This window comes from Pyrus communis, chromosome 12 (assembly GCF_041283825.1).
Source record: "Pyrus communis isolate YQ-2024b chromosome 12, ASM4128382v1, whole genome shotgun sequence".
NCBI lineage: Eukaryota > Viridiplantae > Streptophyta > Magnoliopsida > Rosales > Rosaceae > Pyrus > Pyrus communis.
Window position 1 is genome coordinate 20,916,416 of NC_142576.1, and position 14,823 is coordinate 20,931,238.

At 35.2% G+C, this 14,823-nt stretch overlaps 1 protein-coding gene across 1 annotated transcript; it reads left to right on the plus strand.

The window, feature by feature from the left end:
- The first annotated feature begins 2,233 nt into the window (after positions 1 to 2,233).
- LOC137745862 (homeobox-leucine zipper protein HAT14) lies at positions 2,234 to 5,431 on the plus strand. The gene is made up of 4 exons (XM_068485894.2): positions 2,234 to 2,746; positions 3,253 to 3,575; positions 3,731 to 3,810; positions 4,754 to 5,431. Exons 1-4 carry the CDS (start codon positions 2,449 to 2,451, stop codon positions 5,085 to 5,087), a joined length of 1,035 nt encoding a protein of 344 aa, XP_068341995.2. The 5' UTR covers positions 2,234 to 2,448; the 3' UTR covers positions 5,088 to 5,431.
- The last annotated feature ends 9,392 nt before the right edge of the window (positions 5,432 to 14,823 follow it).

Below are 14,823 nucleotides of genomic sequence, written 5' to 3' on the forward strand. Positions count from 1 at the left end.
AATCTGACCAATCCACCCAAGGTCCCAATGTTTTGCTCGTATCCGTTCACCTATCAAACCAGCATGCTGTGGTCGCCGAAGAACAGTAGTAGGCTTGGTGGATGATACGTCTACAAAAAGTAGGTAAAGTTGCATCAGCAGCTGTTGGAAGCCCTGGTTGTTTAGTCAGCGGTCCAAAGCCACCGGAGGCAGAGTCATTTCATTTCAAGTTGCGTCACTGATGATAAGGAAATAAAGAAAAAAACTTGGAAACTGCAAAAATCACTTTAGATTTAATTGGCTATCATTTGAATACAAACAAAACCCCAACAGTGCATGCCTAACAAATATCAATATCATTGTGTATTCTGTGTGTTTTTGTGTTTGGTAAGAACACACGCATCATTCCCCTCATATTACCGTGATGATGATCATGATAACGATAAATAAACAAACCTACATGCCTCTATCATGAACTAATATTTTTTTGAAATAGAATTTTCTCCGAATTCACTTTGGGGGGATTTAGAGGATTAATCAATCGTGTTTATTCATCGTACATCGTGCAATTAAAAATCATTTTAAAATTTTAATTTAAAATTGAATATAAATAGTACCTAACGTAAACTGATCCTACAATGTACGATAAATAGACATAATTAATTGATCTCCGAATCCAAAAAGTATTGTTGTCTATGTTTTTCTATACTCAAAACATTTTCACGTGATCAAATTATTTCACTCAAATTATAATATGCAAAGATTTAAGTATCTTCTAATGAGGTGAGTGCTAAAAGAAGCAAAGAAAACAATAGTATCATCTCAAATTATAATATATTAATTTATTTTTATTAATATGTACAAAAAGTAGGACTGAGACTATATAATATTGAATCGTGTACTTACACTGTAATACGTAAAATAAGACCTTATGCGACTTGTCCTCGAATTTTGTTACGTTCAATTGACAGATATTTCAAACCAACCATCCAAGCCTTCGAATTTTATTATGTTTAAATAATTGCTTTTCATATATTAATGTCATGATAATCATGTCCCTTGTTTAGAGAGATTTTTTATTGTGATTGGAATATAAAGTAGTACATTATATGCTATTTTACAAATAATGAGATATGTATGTTAAAAACTTAAATATTGAAAATTTTCACCATTTATATAAAAATACGTGATGTACCACTTGTATCTCAGTCACAATAAAAAAATTTCCCCTTTGTTTGGTAAGAAAACAATAATGTAGTCAGTGGGCGACAGTAATCACATAAATAAACAAAGCTGTTTGCAAGCAACATATATATTGCCAATAATTTATTTTGTTGGATAAAACAATCTGTTGCCTTGTAGGCTTCTACCAAATATATAATATAATACACACACACACACACACAGAGGTTACATATCTTGACCAAAAGAAAAAATATCTAAATGTTAAGTATGGTATCGTATTCCTATTATTTTCAGCAGTAAAGTCAAACTGATTATCTGATCCAATTTTTAAGTCTTGCTTGACACATTTTTCTCCCACACTAAATTGATAGTTATTTGTTCTCCAAAAACAAAAAGAAAAAAAGAAAAAAAATGATAGTTATTTATATCACAAATGGTTTTGTTGGAGACCACTAGCACATTAGAGAATGTTTACTTGTTCAACACTCTGTAAAATTATAGTGGTGAATTCTTCTTTTTAATACTGAATTACGTCCAATTTATCTTTTTTAATAAAATGTTTATCTTTTGAATTGAATCTCATACCAGTTAAAAATTAGAATTTCATGACTACCTGATTTCCTTATTTCACAGTGTATATAAAATAAAGAATGCCACCAGATCTCAAAATAAAGAATGAAACATGTTGTTAGTATTACGAAACAACCATGATATATATATACTTATTTTTCTTTTTTTTTTTTTTGTTCAGAGTAACGTTAGAGAACTATTTTAGACTGACGATGACAATTATCCAAACAAATTTTTTAGTGTGATTCAAGCAAACTAACAAAAAAAATGCAGTTAGAATTGGAAGAACATTTCATACAAATAGTACATGTATGCGCAAATATATTTGACTATACCGAATATTTATTGTGTTTGTGCTCTGTTTTCGTCCGACCCCTCTCTTTTCTCTACTCTCGTGTATGAACCGTTGTATAATTTAATAGATTCACGTGCGTTTGTCAACCTGGATTTGTCGGTCAATCCTACTCTTTTTCTCAAACCAGAAAACAAAGAAAAAGGAATAAAAGAGTGTTTTAGAGAGAGAAACACGCCCTCCTCTCTCTCTCTCTCTCTCTCTCTCTCTCTCTCTCTCTCCCCCTGTTTTTACACAATAAAAACAGAAGATTTTGGACTGGAAGACTACCGCTAGTCTTTTAGACTTGTTCCCTTTGGCTTCTTTTTAAACCCCTCTCATCGCTTCCATTTCCACCAAATATTATTCAGCCACAACTAAAAATGGAGCTAGCTCTGAGCTTAGGGGATGCTTCAAAGCCGTTTCTCTTTCTTGACAAAGCTCCAAAGATGGGCGGCAACATGGATATAGGGTTTTGCATGGGCTTGGGGACTGCTGCTTTCAGTGCTGCACGATCGGATGAGAGTAGCAGAAAGAGCACCTATGAAGTTTATGATCAGGAGGAGAGAAGAAGTAGGATTTCATCAGATCCACCTCTTCAGCTTAATCTCTTGCCTTCTGCTCCAGTTCCTCGTAGCCACGTTTCTTCTCAGCTTCGCTTCCCATGGCTTACTGATAATCGTAAGATCCATTTCACCATGAGATTTTATTATTTTGTTATATGTTTTTTGGAAAATGATTTCTAAAACATTCTTTTTTCTCCCGTACACATCTATCTATTTCTGTCTTTTGATTCTTGTTTGATTTACTCGATCTAAAGGCCACAAATAAATTTGCATGGAATGAAAATGGGATGTTCAAATAATTTTCCTATGTTGTTTTGTGTTTGGTTGCTGAGAAACTCAACAAACTCAAGGGAAAATTTTAAATTTTGTACTTTCTATTAAAATCCACTTGGTAGAATTTCGTTTTTTTGTTTTATTGGGTTGATTTCCTAAACACCCAAACTTAATTAGAAAGTGAAAAGAAAATCTTTAAGCTGTATTTTCCAATTAAAACCCACTTCGCCAAAATTTTAAATTTTGTTTTCGTCTGGTTAATTTTCTTAGAATCCGAGCACGACCCAACTTTTTACTTCATGTTGGATTATGTGATCATTTTCTTATATTGGGTTAACTTTGTTACAGTGGCTGTGTCTGAACCGGCCGGTTCATCAGATGGACCGGGAATAGGGTTAGATGTGAACCGGATGCCGGGAGTGTTGGCCTCGGCTGAGGAGGCCGAAGATGCGGCGGCTCCGCTGTCATCTCCGAACAGCACGGTTTCATCGTTTCAGATGGATTTTGGAATGAGAAATGGAGGAAGATCGAGCAAGAGAGATTTGGATGTTGACGCCGACAGAGCGAGTGATGACGAGGAGAACGGGTCAACTCGGAAGAAACTCAGGCTCTCTAAAGATCAATCGGCTTTTCTTGAAGAGAGCTTCAAAGAGCACAGCACTCTCAATCCTGTGAGTCAAGAAACATAACAAAAATAAAAAAATAAAAAATAAAAAGGAATATTGAAGTACAAGTTTCTTTTTTCTTAGAACTTTTAGAGTAAAAAAAAAATCCCAAATTTTAATTTTTACTGATTGTTTGTTGGTCAAATTTTTAATATATGCAGAAGCAAAAACTTGCTCTGGCTAAACAGTTGAATCTTCGTCCACGGCAAGTGGAAGTGTGGTTTCAGAATCGAAGAGCAAGGTATGCTTGTTTTATTTATTTATTTAATTTTATTTTTTCTGTTATGTAATTACTTCTTTGAGTAAACTTCTAGTTTGTGCCATTAACTATCACCCAACTTTCAATTTCCCCTGAACTTTTTAATTGGAAAATTAAGGACTTAAACTAATTTTTTTAACCGATTTGTCTCTCCTGTTAATTTTTCATTCATTCCATCCAAATTTCTGTTAAATGGAAGCATGTGCACAATATGTCTAGGTAGTTCAGTCGCTTCATTCTTTAAAATAATTGAAAATTTTAGATTTCTAAAATATAAACCTATGCAAATATGTGTGATTTTATAGCTTTTATGTCTGAAGGTCTAGTCATGTGATGTTTTTGTCCACAAATGAGAGTTACGTGGTTTGCATATGATAAAAGTTGCCGTTAATCTAGATGAAATCTATGAAAAACTAACGGTAGAGGGAAATTGGCCAAAAAAATTAGTTGAAGTCCTTAATTTTTCAATTAAAATGTTTAGGAGGAAAATCAAATGTGAGGTAATAGTTCAGGGGCAAATCGACAATTTACTCTTACTTCATGTCATGTAACCACTTGTGATCAATCATGAAATTTTATTATAAACCAAAATTTATGTATCCGCTGATAAATCAAATTTCGCATAAGTACAGTGATTTTGGCACCCTCTTTCCGTTTTGCACATCCTTCTTTATTTTTTATTTCTGAATGAAAAAAAACAAATGAAAATAAAGACGCTGAAATATACTAGGTGGAGATGTGCTGAAATTATTTCGCTTGGCATAAATTCAAATGTGATGCATGTTAAAAATACTTTGGTTTATTCTTTTGTTTTTCCATTGAAAAAATTGGACGAACTCTTGACATTTTGATCCTATGTTTTAAATTAGTTGGCCTTCTTCAAATTACTGACTTTTGTTTGGAAAAATGATGATTAATTTTGCAGGACAAAGTTGAAGCAGACAGAAGTAGATTGTGAGTACTTAAAGAGATGCTGTGAAACACTGACAGAAGAGAATAGGAGGTTACAGAAGGAACTGCAAGACTTGAGAGCTTTGAAGACCTCTCAGCCTTTCTACATGCAGCTGCCTGCCACCACACTCACCATGTGCCCCTCATGTGAACGCGTGGTCACCACCGCCTCAGCCAACACCTCCACCACCACCACCACCAACCACCACCACCACATAAAGTCTGCTCTGAACAACAACAAGCCAAGGTTAAATCCATTTACTGCTGCTCAAGTCCACATACAGCAGCATCAAGGTGCTGCTGCATGACATGCCAACATAGAATCTGATATCATGCACTCTCCATTCCATTTGTATATATTTTTGGCTTGGAGTTGGGTTTTAATTATTTTTTTCTTTTGTTCTCTTTATTATTTTAGTTGTGGTTGTCCCAATCTTTGTCTCCGTGGTTTCTTTCTTATAACTTTTAGAAGCCAGAGACTGAAAGGGTGATATGGTATATTTTGGTTATTGAAGAGGAAACTAGAAACGGTTTTGCTAGAAAAGCATTTTTTGTTGGTATTGGGTTATTTTATGGTGTTTTGACAGGGAATTCTATATATTTGTTATGATCGTTTTCCAATGAGAGAAATGCTAAGGTGATTCACACAAAAGTGAGATTCTATGGATTGTTTTATAATATTAGTACGAGAATTTATGTTATGTGAGAGCAGTTCCACCGGGGAACTGATAGGCCGGTACCCAGCAAAAAAAAAGGCCTTGCACCCAGGCTTTGCACTCCAGCCCAGCCCAAGCCAGGCAAGAGATCGGCCCATGGGACAACTTACATGACGCAGGTTGACGTCAGTCTTTTTTTTTTCTTTCTTGTTTTTGCGCCAGAGAGGGAGTTGTTGTGGAGGTTGAGGAGTGGAGCTGATCGAGGAAGGATAGGGTATCGGGAGGGAAAGAGCCATAGAGGGAGAAGGCAAATCGCCTAAAAGTGATGGCTTGAGTTCGTCGGAAAATCTGAAAAAAAATGCATCGACAGAATGTTTGCATCAACGCAAAGGTTTCCAACATGATTTATTAGTTAGAAACCATAAGAATAGGATTGAGAACTTACTCAGGTGAAATGCGAGATTTCACCAAGAATTGGACCTTGAACTCGTCGGAGTTTGTCCGTTTTCCTTTGTCGGAATCACATGCGGGGAATTAAGCCCTTGAATTAACCACAAAAATTGCAACACAACATGATTTAAAGCTCAAGAACACAATACAATGGTAGAAACATCACCTGGGTTAGAGATTGAGAGCTCAAGCTCTCGACTTCAATGGTAGGACCTCGCACCATGCACCGATGCCGTATGCAAGGCCATGGTTGGGTTCCTTGAGCTCCAGGGATTACAAAAATAATATTTTGTGTTTGATTTGTTGAAGGTTTTGAAGAGGAAGGAGAAGGAGAGCTCACGGGAGTGAGCTGGAAAAGAGAGAGAGAGGGAGAGAAAATAGATAGAGAGAGGGAAAGAGAGAGAGAACCAGTCAAATGAGGGGGAAAAAGGTCATTATTTTAAATGTCTAATTGTAGATGCATTTTGTTTAATCATATTTTAATAAAATGGACTAGGCTATTTTTTGTTAGGGGTGGAGATGCATTTGGCCTATTACTATTTATTGGGGTCTATCACTGTTCACTGAGTGGATAAATGCGCTGGATGCTGACGCATTTGTGTTAGAGGTGGAACCAAAGAGTCCATAGAGAGTTGCTCTTTGAGAGGATCGCACATTTCTCTTTCATTTATATGTTACATTTATGGCTCCACGTTTTCCCATTGATCACTTGCATGAGATCAATAAATAACCGAAGATTTCCTTTGCCAGACAGTTAACAAATATATGAAAGATCTTGCTTTGAGATATGATGACTGCACGTACAAGTATTTTCATGTTTGTGGAAGATTTTGGCTTAGCATGTCCTTCGAGAAGACATCTTACTGGGGACAATAATCGGATGCAGTTTAGGCATTTCTATTTTCTTCTCACGCATTTTTTATGATACGTTAAGAAAGAATTAATCAAAAGAAAATCTATAAGGGAACACAAATGATCAATGGGTAGAAGAAAATGATGAATGTCAAAATTACGATCCAATTAGATTACAGTCCCCATGTAAAACAAAGAGGGAGGTTTTTCAAACTAAAGAGCAATAGTCTCGTGCAACTTTTCATCATCTTTTTGGAGCTCAGGACCTCTGCCCGAATTTTCACTGAGCAATAGTCTCGCTTTCCATCATCTCAGTGTAAGACTCAACCCAAATAATGTTAGCATGCTATCTAGATCACTATCAATACAGAAGTAAAGAGACTTACTTGGAGCAGTCATTATCTTAGCAAAAGGAAGTCTTCTACTCACTCGAGACTCAATGTTCTGATGGTGATAGAACCCTTAACTTAGAACCTTTTCTTTGCGAGGAGGGAGTCCTTTTATAAGTATAACCTTTGCCAATTTCCATCTATCGTGGAGTATTGGTTCTTTACAGTTATTTGTAGTTTCGGATTGCAAGTTGTTTCCTGATCACAATCACCACATATTCCTTGATTATAGGAAGCAGTTTTACACGTTTACAACTCCCACCAGTTGACAATTGGCAACTGCATTTCTTCCTTATATACAATTTAATTTAGTCCAATTAGGTTTCTTACATTCTCCCACTTGAACGTAAACTAATCATTGTATTGAAATAATATGCCGATTACAACACTGATTCTTTAGTGATCGCATTGAGTCTTTACGCTTCCAGCATCCTCACATCTACCAGGATCAGTTCAAACATTGAACTCCAGAAAATCATATGCAGCTGATTGGCACATGCACTCTGAAATTACAAACATTCAAAACTAATCTGTATGATGTCATGTTCTTTGATTGTCTTTGGACAACCACGTCTCCAATTACTGGATTTCAACCTATCAATTGCTCACATCAAATTTTATTGACATAAGTTTTGCAATATGATTAATCACTAAGATTAAATGATGCATACAATCCAATAGGTCCAATTTAAATTGACAGATTCTAGGAACTAGAACTTAATCGAAATGACATGCATGCATACATAAATACACATATAAGCATGCAAACATATATATGTAAACGCACATTTCTTACTCCCACATTTCATAGGACTCCAAGGATTCGAGCCCCATCCTTGTGACAGGTTCTTTGAACACTCTAGAGGCAATGGTTTCGTGAGTGGATCAGCAACCATTGATTTTTTTTTTATCAATGTATTCAATCATTATCGATCATTTTCTCACTTCTTCCTTCACATACAAATCTTTCATGTTCATCATTCATGCATGTTTATGTTACACCTTTGGACAAGAAACATAAACAAGCACTATTTGATAATTGATTATGTAACCTTATTGTATAACAACCACATAAAAGATTAAGAAGACAACTGATATTTTAAATCTTTGGACAAGAAAACAGTCAACTTAATTCTCTTAAAAATGTTATACCCTGAAAACATCTCAAACCATTCATGCATTCCTCTCACATGAAACAACATCAAAATATGATACAATCATATTCAATCCTTTATCAAACTCCAATGAGTTTGCCTAATGCTTCCAACGAAGCCTCAATTTTGCCCTATGCAGATAAACTAGTTATTCAGTGAATAACCATGACATGCAATTTTATGTGACACCTTTGGGCAAGACACATAAAATATCAGTTATATGCAATCTTAATCATGCATCCTTATTTGCATAGCTATTTCACAAAAATTTCAAGTTACAACTCAAATCATGTCTTTGGACAAGGGAACAAAGTTTGCTTAAAACTTTTATAAAATACTGTACACTAAATCATAGTTCAAGCCATTCATTATTTCTCTCTTTTGAAAGATTGGTCTCATGCAATGAACTGTCACTCACAAAATTCAATTAAGAATCCCTTAAACAAAAATTCCTAATAATTCCCACTTTGGTGAAGATTTATTCAAACATTTGTTCATGTATAAAGATTATTAGTGTTGATATCCTGCATAAAAATTTAGTTTCGATAATTTTGATACAATTTTTTATTTTTATTTTTATTTTTTATTTTTATTTTTATCAATGTTTATGCCATACTTGACCAATTTCGAAACTACCAAGCACCGGTCAACTTCATACCTTCAAGGACCCATTGAGAGGTTCATGCTCAGGCACCCATGTCGAAGCACAAGAGTTTTCCTCCAACCAGGAGACTAATCACAGCATGACACATGTCAACATCAGAATAAAACTCATAGAGTCCTACATCAATCGTGGACAAAAGCTGAAGACTCTCCTCAACTATAAAAGAAGACCATTCTCCTACAATTAAGCCCTGATGACATCATTGTACTTAAACTATTTATTAGAACCCACTAATGATGATTATGCATAAACTTATGTATATGTGAAAACCCTTCACCATTAATGAGAACTCCTCTACTTCATGGACGTAGCCAGACTTAGGGTGAACGACGTACATCTTGTGTTTGCTTCTCTATTTCTATCTCTTTACATATTACCGTCACTAGGTGACCAAAGCAACCGCGAGCGAATATATATCACAAACTTCACACTTTACGTTGTTCCAAAGTCTCACTGATTTTGTGCATCAACAATCAACACTCCTTGAGCTTGCATCTGAATGAGCTATGAATACAAATCAAGTTCATTTAATCAGGCATGTTTATATCACATTTTTAGCAAGAGACATAAATTGCCTTAATTTTTTACGGTATAGTCATCACACAATAGATTAAGATACAACACAATTCAAATGAAGAGCATAGCGTATACATCAGGGCTACTATTTATGCTTTTGTCTAAAACTCTAACACTTCAATTCGATGGTAGTAGGAAAAAACAAAGAGTATTAGAAGATAAAAGCTAAGAATAAAAATATGAACCCTTCTGCAAGTTTTATTTATTTATTTTTTTTTTTCGGCCTAAGAACTAACATTAATTCTTTCTACATTATTATAAGAGACGTCAAAAATTCATTTACATTCTTAATTTCACTCTTTAAACACAAATATATCTATCTCAAAGCAGCCATAATCCACTTCTATTTTGCAAATTTTTTTTTGCACGTAGATAAATAGTAGTGCCCAGTTTTTATCATTTTGTAAGTTCCGCATGTAGAAAATCCTTGTGTCTTTCTGCTTAAATCTTATTGCCAAGCTTCCATTAGAGTAGGGCCCCACAACGAGCCCGCCGATCCAAAAATCAATCACTCAGAACTTAGATCTTCTCCCCACCGTGAATTCCAATTGACAGAATAAACTTAAGCATTTCTGCTTGTATTTCTGTTGTGATCTTTTGTCGTCCCCTCTAGGTTTGCAAGGGTCCTCGTACTATTATATCTAGTCAAATCTAGTAAATTCGATGAAGATGTACTCTTCATAATCCTCTTTTTTATTTTGGTACTTAGATCTTCATCTAACCTTGATTATCTGTGTCTAAATGTTTGATTCTCGAATGAAAAACAGGATTGGCACTTAATGATATCGCATACATGTTATCACAATGTATCATAGGTGGATGAGGTAGAAATACATTCAAATCTTTCAGAATATATCTCTCCCAAGTAATATCTGCAGCTGTATGAGCTAATGTTTTATAATCAACTTTTGTGGAGCTTCTTGAAACTGAATTTTGTTTCTTAGACTGCCAAGAAATAGGCTTGCTTCCAAGAAATACCTCATAACATGTCAATGACCTCCTTGTATTAAGGTCTGTAGCATAATCTACATCTGAAAAGGCATTCAAACTTACTTCTGCAGTTGCTGAATAACAAATACCAGCTTGAATTGTACCTTGCAAGTATCTGAGAATTCGTTTCACTGCTGCTATATGTACATCAGTTGGTGAAGTCATGAATTGGCGTACATAATTCACTACAAAGGCTATATCTAGCCTTGTGAATGTCAAATATTGAAGAGACCCCACAATATTTCTCTAGATACTAGGATCAGACAGTGGTTTGCCTTCTGTCATAAGCATTGAATTGTGAGGCTTGCAAGAAGTTGTTGTAGGTTTACAAGACTCTAAACCTGCTTTGTGTATAAGATCCTTGATATACTTTGTTTGATTTACAAGGATATCTCCATTATCCCTGTAATGAACCTGTAATCCCATAAAGAATGTAAGTCTCCTAAGATCTTTCAAATCGAATACTTTAGACAATTCTTGCACTACTTTATTGATCTATGAAGTGTTGGAACATGTGAGTATAATGTCATCGACATAAAGCAATAAGATCACAATATCATCATCATCCTTTTTCATGAACAAACTTGTATCTGACAGTGAAGCTGTGAACCCCATTACAACCAAATAGCTAGTGAATTTCGAATTCCAAGCCCTTGGTGCCTGTTTTAGACCATATAGGGACTTGATTAATTTGCATACATGATTGGGATGTGAAGAATCAACAAAGCCTTGTGGCTGTTTCAAATAGACCTCTTTTTGTAAATCAGATAGACCTCATTTTGTAAATCATCATGGTGGAATGCATTTTTGATGTCCATTTGTTTTAAATCCCAACGATTCATTGCATCAAGAGATAAAATGATTCTCATTGTTGTATGTCTCACAACAAGACTAAAAGTTTCAGAATAATCCACTTCATGCTCCTGAGAAAAACCTTGTACAACCAGTCTAGCCTTATACCTTGATATACTCCCATATGGATTCTTTTTCACCTTGTAAACCCACTTACTTCCCACTATTGATCTGTCATTAGGTGTAGGAACCAACTGCCATATTCCTTGTGCTCTCAAAGAATCATATTCCTTTTGCAAAGCTTGCTGCCATTGGGGTATGCTTGATGCTTTTCTAAAACTTAATGGTTCTGCAATATCAGTGACTTGAGTAACAAAAGAGAAACCTCCAGAAAATGGTTCATCTTTTGTTAATTACAATGTTTGTAATTCAAGGAATGTGGCCAAATATGCTACATAATTTCTCTTTTCAATTGTTCCACTCTTCAACCTTGTTACCATAGGATGCTGAGAAACTGAATTTATCATAGATGTAGAAATTCTAGGATTTATAGTATCCTGAGATGAGATAGGAAGAAGTACCTTTAATTGGGAGCTATGATGGACATGTAACAAGGGTGATGAGACAGAAGTTGGAGTAGAGTGATAATGATGAGGTGTTTCAAATGTTGTTGAGTGTGACAAACTTGAAGAACTAGAATTCCCAATTTCAGGTATATACTGATCTGCATTTATGTGTACCAAACTATGTTGAGTGTCTTGAGTTGAGCTAGAATTTGAAGTAGATACTAAACCATTATCTTCCAAAACTAGCAGTTGAACCAATATCGGAACATATCTAGACTTCTGTGTATCTGAAACCCCTTCTTTAAGTGGTGACTTTTGACATGGAAAAACTGACTCATCATGTATAATATGTCTTGATAAAATCAATCTTCTAGTTTGTAAATTGTAACAAACTACTCCCTTATAACCAACTAAATATCCCAGAAAAAGACAATGTGTTAATCTGGGTGGCAACTTATTGGTGTTAATGGTCTAAGATAGGGATAGACAGCATTTCCAAATACTTTAAAATGAGACAATTCTAGTATTGTTCCAATCACACACTGATATGAAGATTTCATTTCAAGAACCCTACATGGCATCCTATTGATCAACAGAGTTGCTTGTGCACAAACATGGTACCAAAACTTAGGTTCTAAATTTGCTTCAGCCATTAATGTTCTACAATTTCCACCACATGTATGTGCTTCCTCTCAGCAAAACCATTATGTTAAGGAGTATAGGGGCATGAAACAATATGTTTAATACCTTTATTTCCCAAGAAATCATTGAACATTTTACTCATGTATTCCCCACCTCCATCAAATTGTAAACACTTCATAGATACACCAAATTGATTCAAAACAAAAGCATGAAACTTAAAAATATGAAAAGTTTCTGATTTATTATCCATGGGAAAAATACACATAAATCTTGAATATTCATTTACAAAATTCATATAGTACCTATACCCTTTTATAGACTTTGTTGGAGATGGACCCATACATCAGTATGAACTTTATCAAATAGACTACTAGCTCTAGTTTGTCTTATTGGAAAGGGTTGCCTACTCATCTTGCCCTGAACACATGGAAATACAAGTATTAGAATATGTACTAAATGGTATATTAGAAGCTTTCAACATTACATTCAATATCTCCTCAGAAGGATGCCCAAGTCTCTGGTGCCAATCTGATTCTTGAACTCTATTTCCCATAAAAGCAGCACAATTACTCAACTTCACAGCAAAGGATCCTGAAAATATACTTACTAGAATCTTGAATAACTCTTCACCATCACTCTTTCCTTGTATAAAAAAAAATGTAAGATCATCACATATAAACCAACAAGCATTGTCTCTACATAATTTCTTAACTAACATCAAGTTTACAGTAATCATTGGTACATGCAACACATTTTGTAATTTTAAAGAATGACTTGATGAGATATGAATAATAGAAGACCCAATATGTTGTACAGCCAAACTTTCACCATTTCCCACAACAATCTTTTCATTTCCAATGTAAGATGTTGCTTGATTCAAAGCATTCACATTAGCAGTCATGTGATGTGTGGCCCCTGTGACCACAATCCAAGTATCAGCTGCTGAGAAACCATGATCATTTGATGCAGATGAATCTTGCTGACCAATATTTCCCTATGCAGTCATTGCAGTTAATGAGGATAATGGTGGTGTACCTTGATACGAGAAATTATTTCTGTTATAGTATTTCAATGCAATGTGACCCATTTTTCCACAGATTTGACAAACTATAAACCCACCAGAAGACTGTGTATTGCTATTGTCAGCTTTGTATAGCAATTTGGAGCAGTGTGCCCTCTTCTTGAACAAATTTGGCATTCTAGGAAATTGAAGCCTTGTAATTTGTATTTTCATTCCAATAGTTACTTCTTGTGTTCCCAGAGTAAGAGTTGCCATTCTGAGATTGCTTCCCATTTCTAAAGTAATTGCTATTTCCATTTCCAGGGGCGCGAGACAACTCTCTCTAAGGAACTCGGCAAAATAGCCCCGTAACTTCGGGAGAAGGGGTGCCCCCTCACAAAGGGGGTCGCAATGACCAGGCCCGGGCTACTGTTTGGTATTCAAGCTTTGAGTTATTATTCCCATTATTGAACCTTCTATTGTTGCCTAAATAATTGTTTTGTTCCCAAAATAGTTGTTGTGCTCATCATTCCTTTGCTGAAAACATCTATTTCCAGTGCCAACATAGCCAGACCCTCTTTGGAAATTAGATTGATTCTCATGATATTGATCCCCATTAGAATTAGAATTTTCCCCATGTTCATAACCTCCCTGGTATCTATGAGAATTAGACCATTTGCCTTGTACCATCATTGCTGCCATATAAGAACTTAATGAGTGCATTCTTGTTTCAATACGTGCTTCAGCTCCAAGTAATTGAGCCCTGAAGTCTTTCAAAAACATAGCTATTTCCCTAGCAAGAATCACAGTCTTGATCATTTCAAAATCCACAGGCAATCCAGATAGTACAACAATCATGTAATCATTATCTGTAACTTTCTCTCCCACTGAGATCAATTGATCTTTTATACCCTTCAGTTTCAGCATAAACTTCTCAACAGACTCCCCACATTTATGTGAAGTATAAAATTTAGTCTTCAATTGATTAATCCTCACCACATATATGGATGCAAATCTTTCTTGTAAACAGGTCCAAGCTTCTTGTGAGGTTTTGCAACCAATGACATACTCCATCGCATCATCAGACAAAGTAGCAATCAACAAACTGAGCAATGCCAAATCTTTCTTCACCCAAATCTTGTATGCTACTGTAACTTATTTTGTCACACCTGTCTCTGTATCAATAACAAATCCAGGTGGGCATGGTGATTCACCAGTAAAATGGTCAAACAAATCATAACCCCTTAGTACTGATTGAAACTAATAGCTCCATTTGACAAAGTTGTCATCTTGAATTTTCAAAGTTAACATCC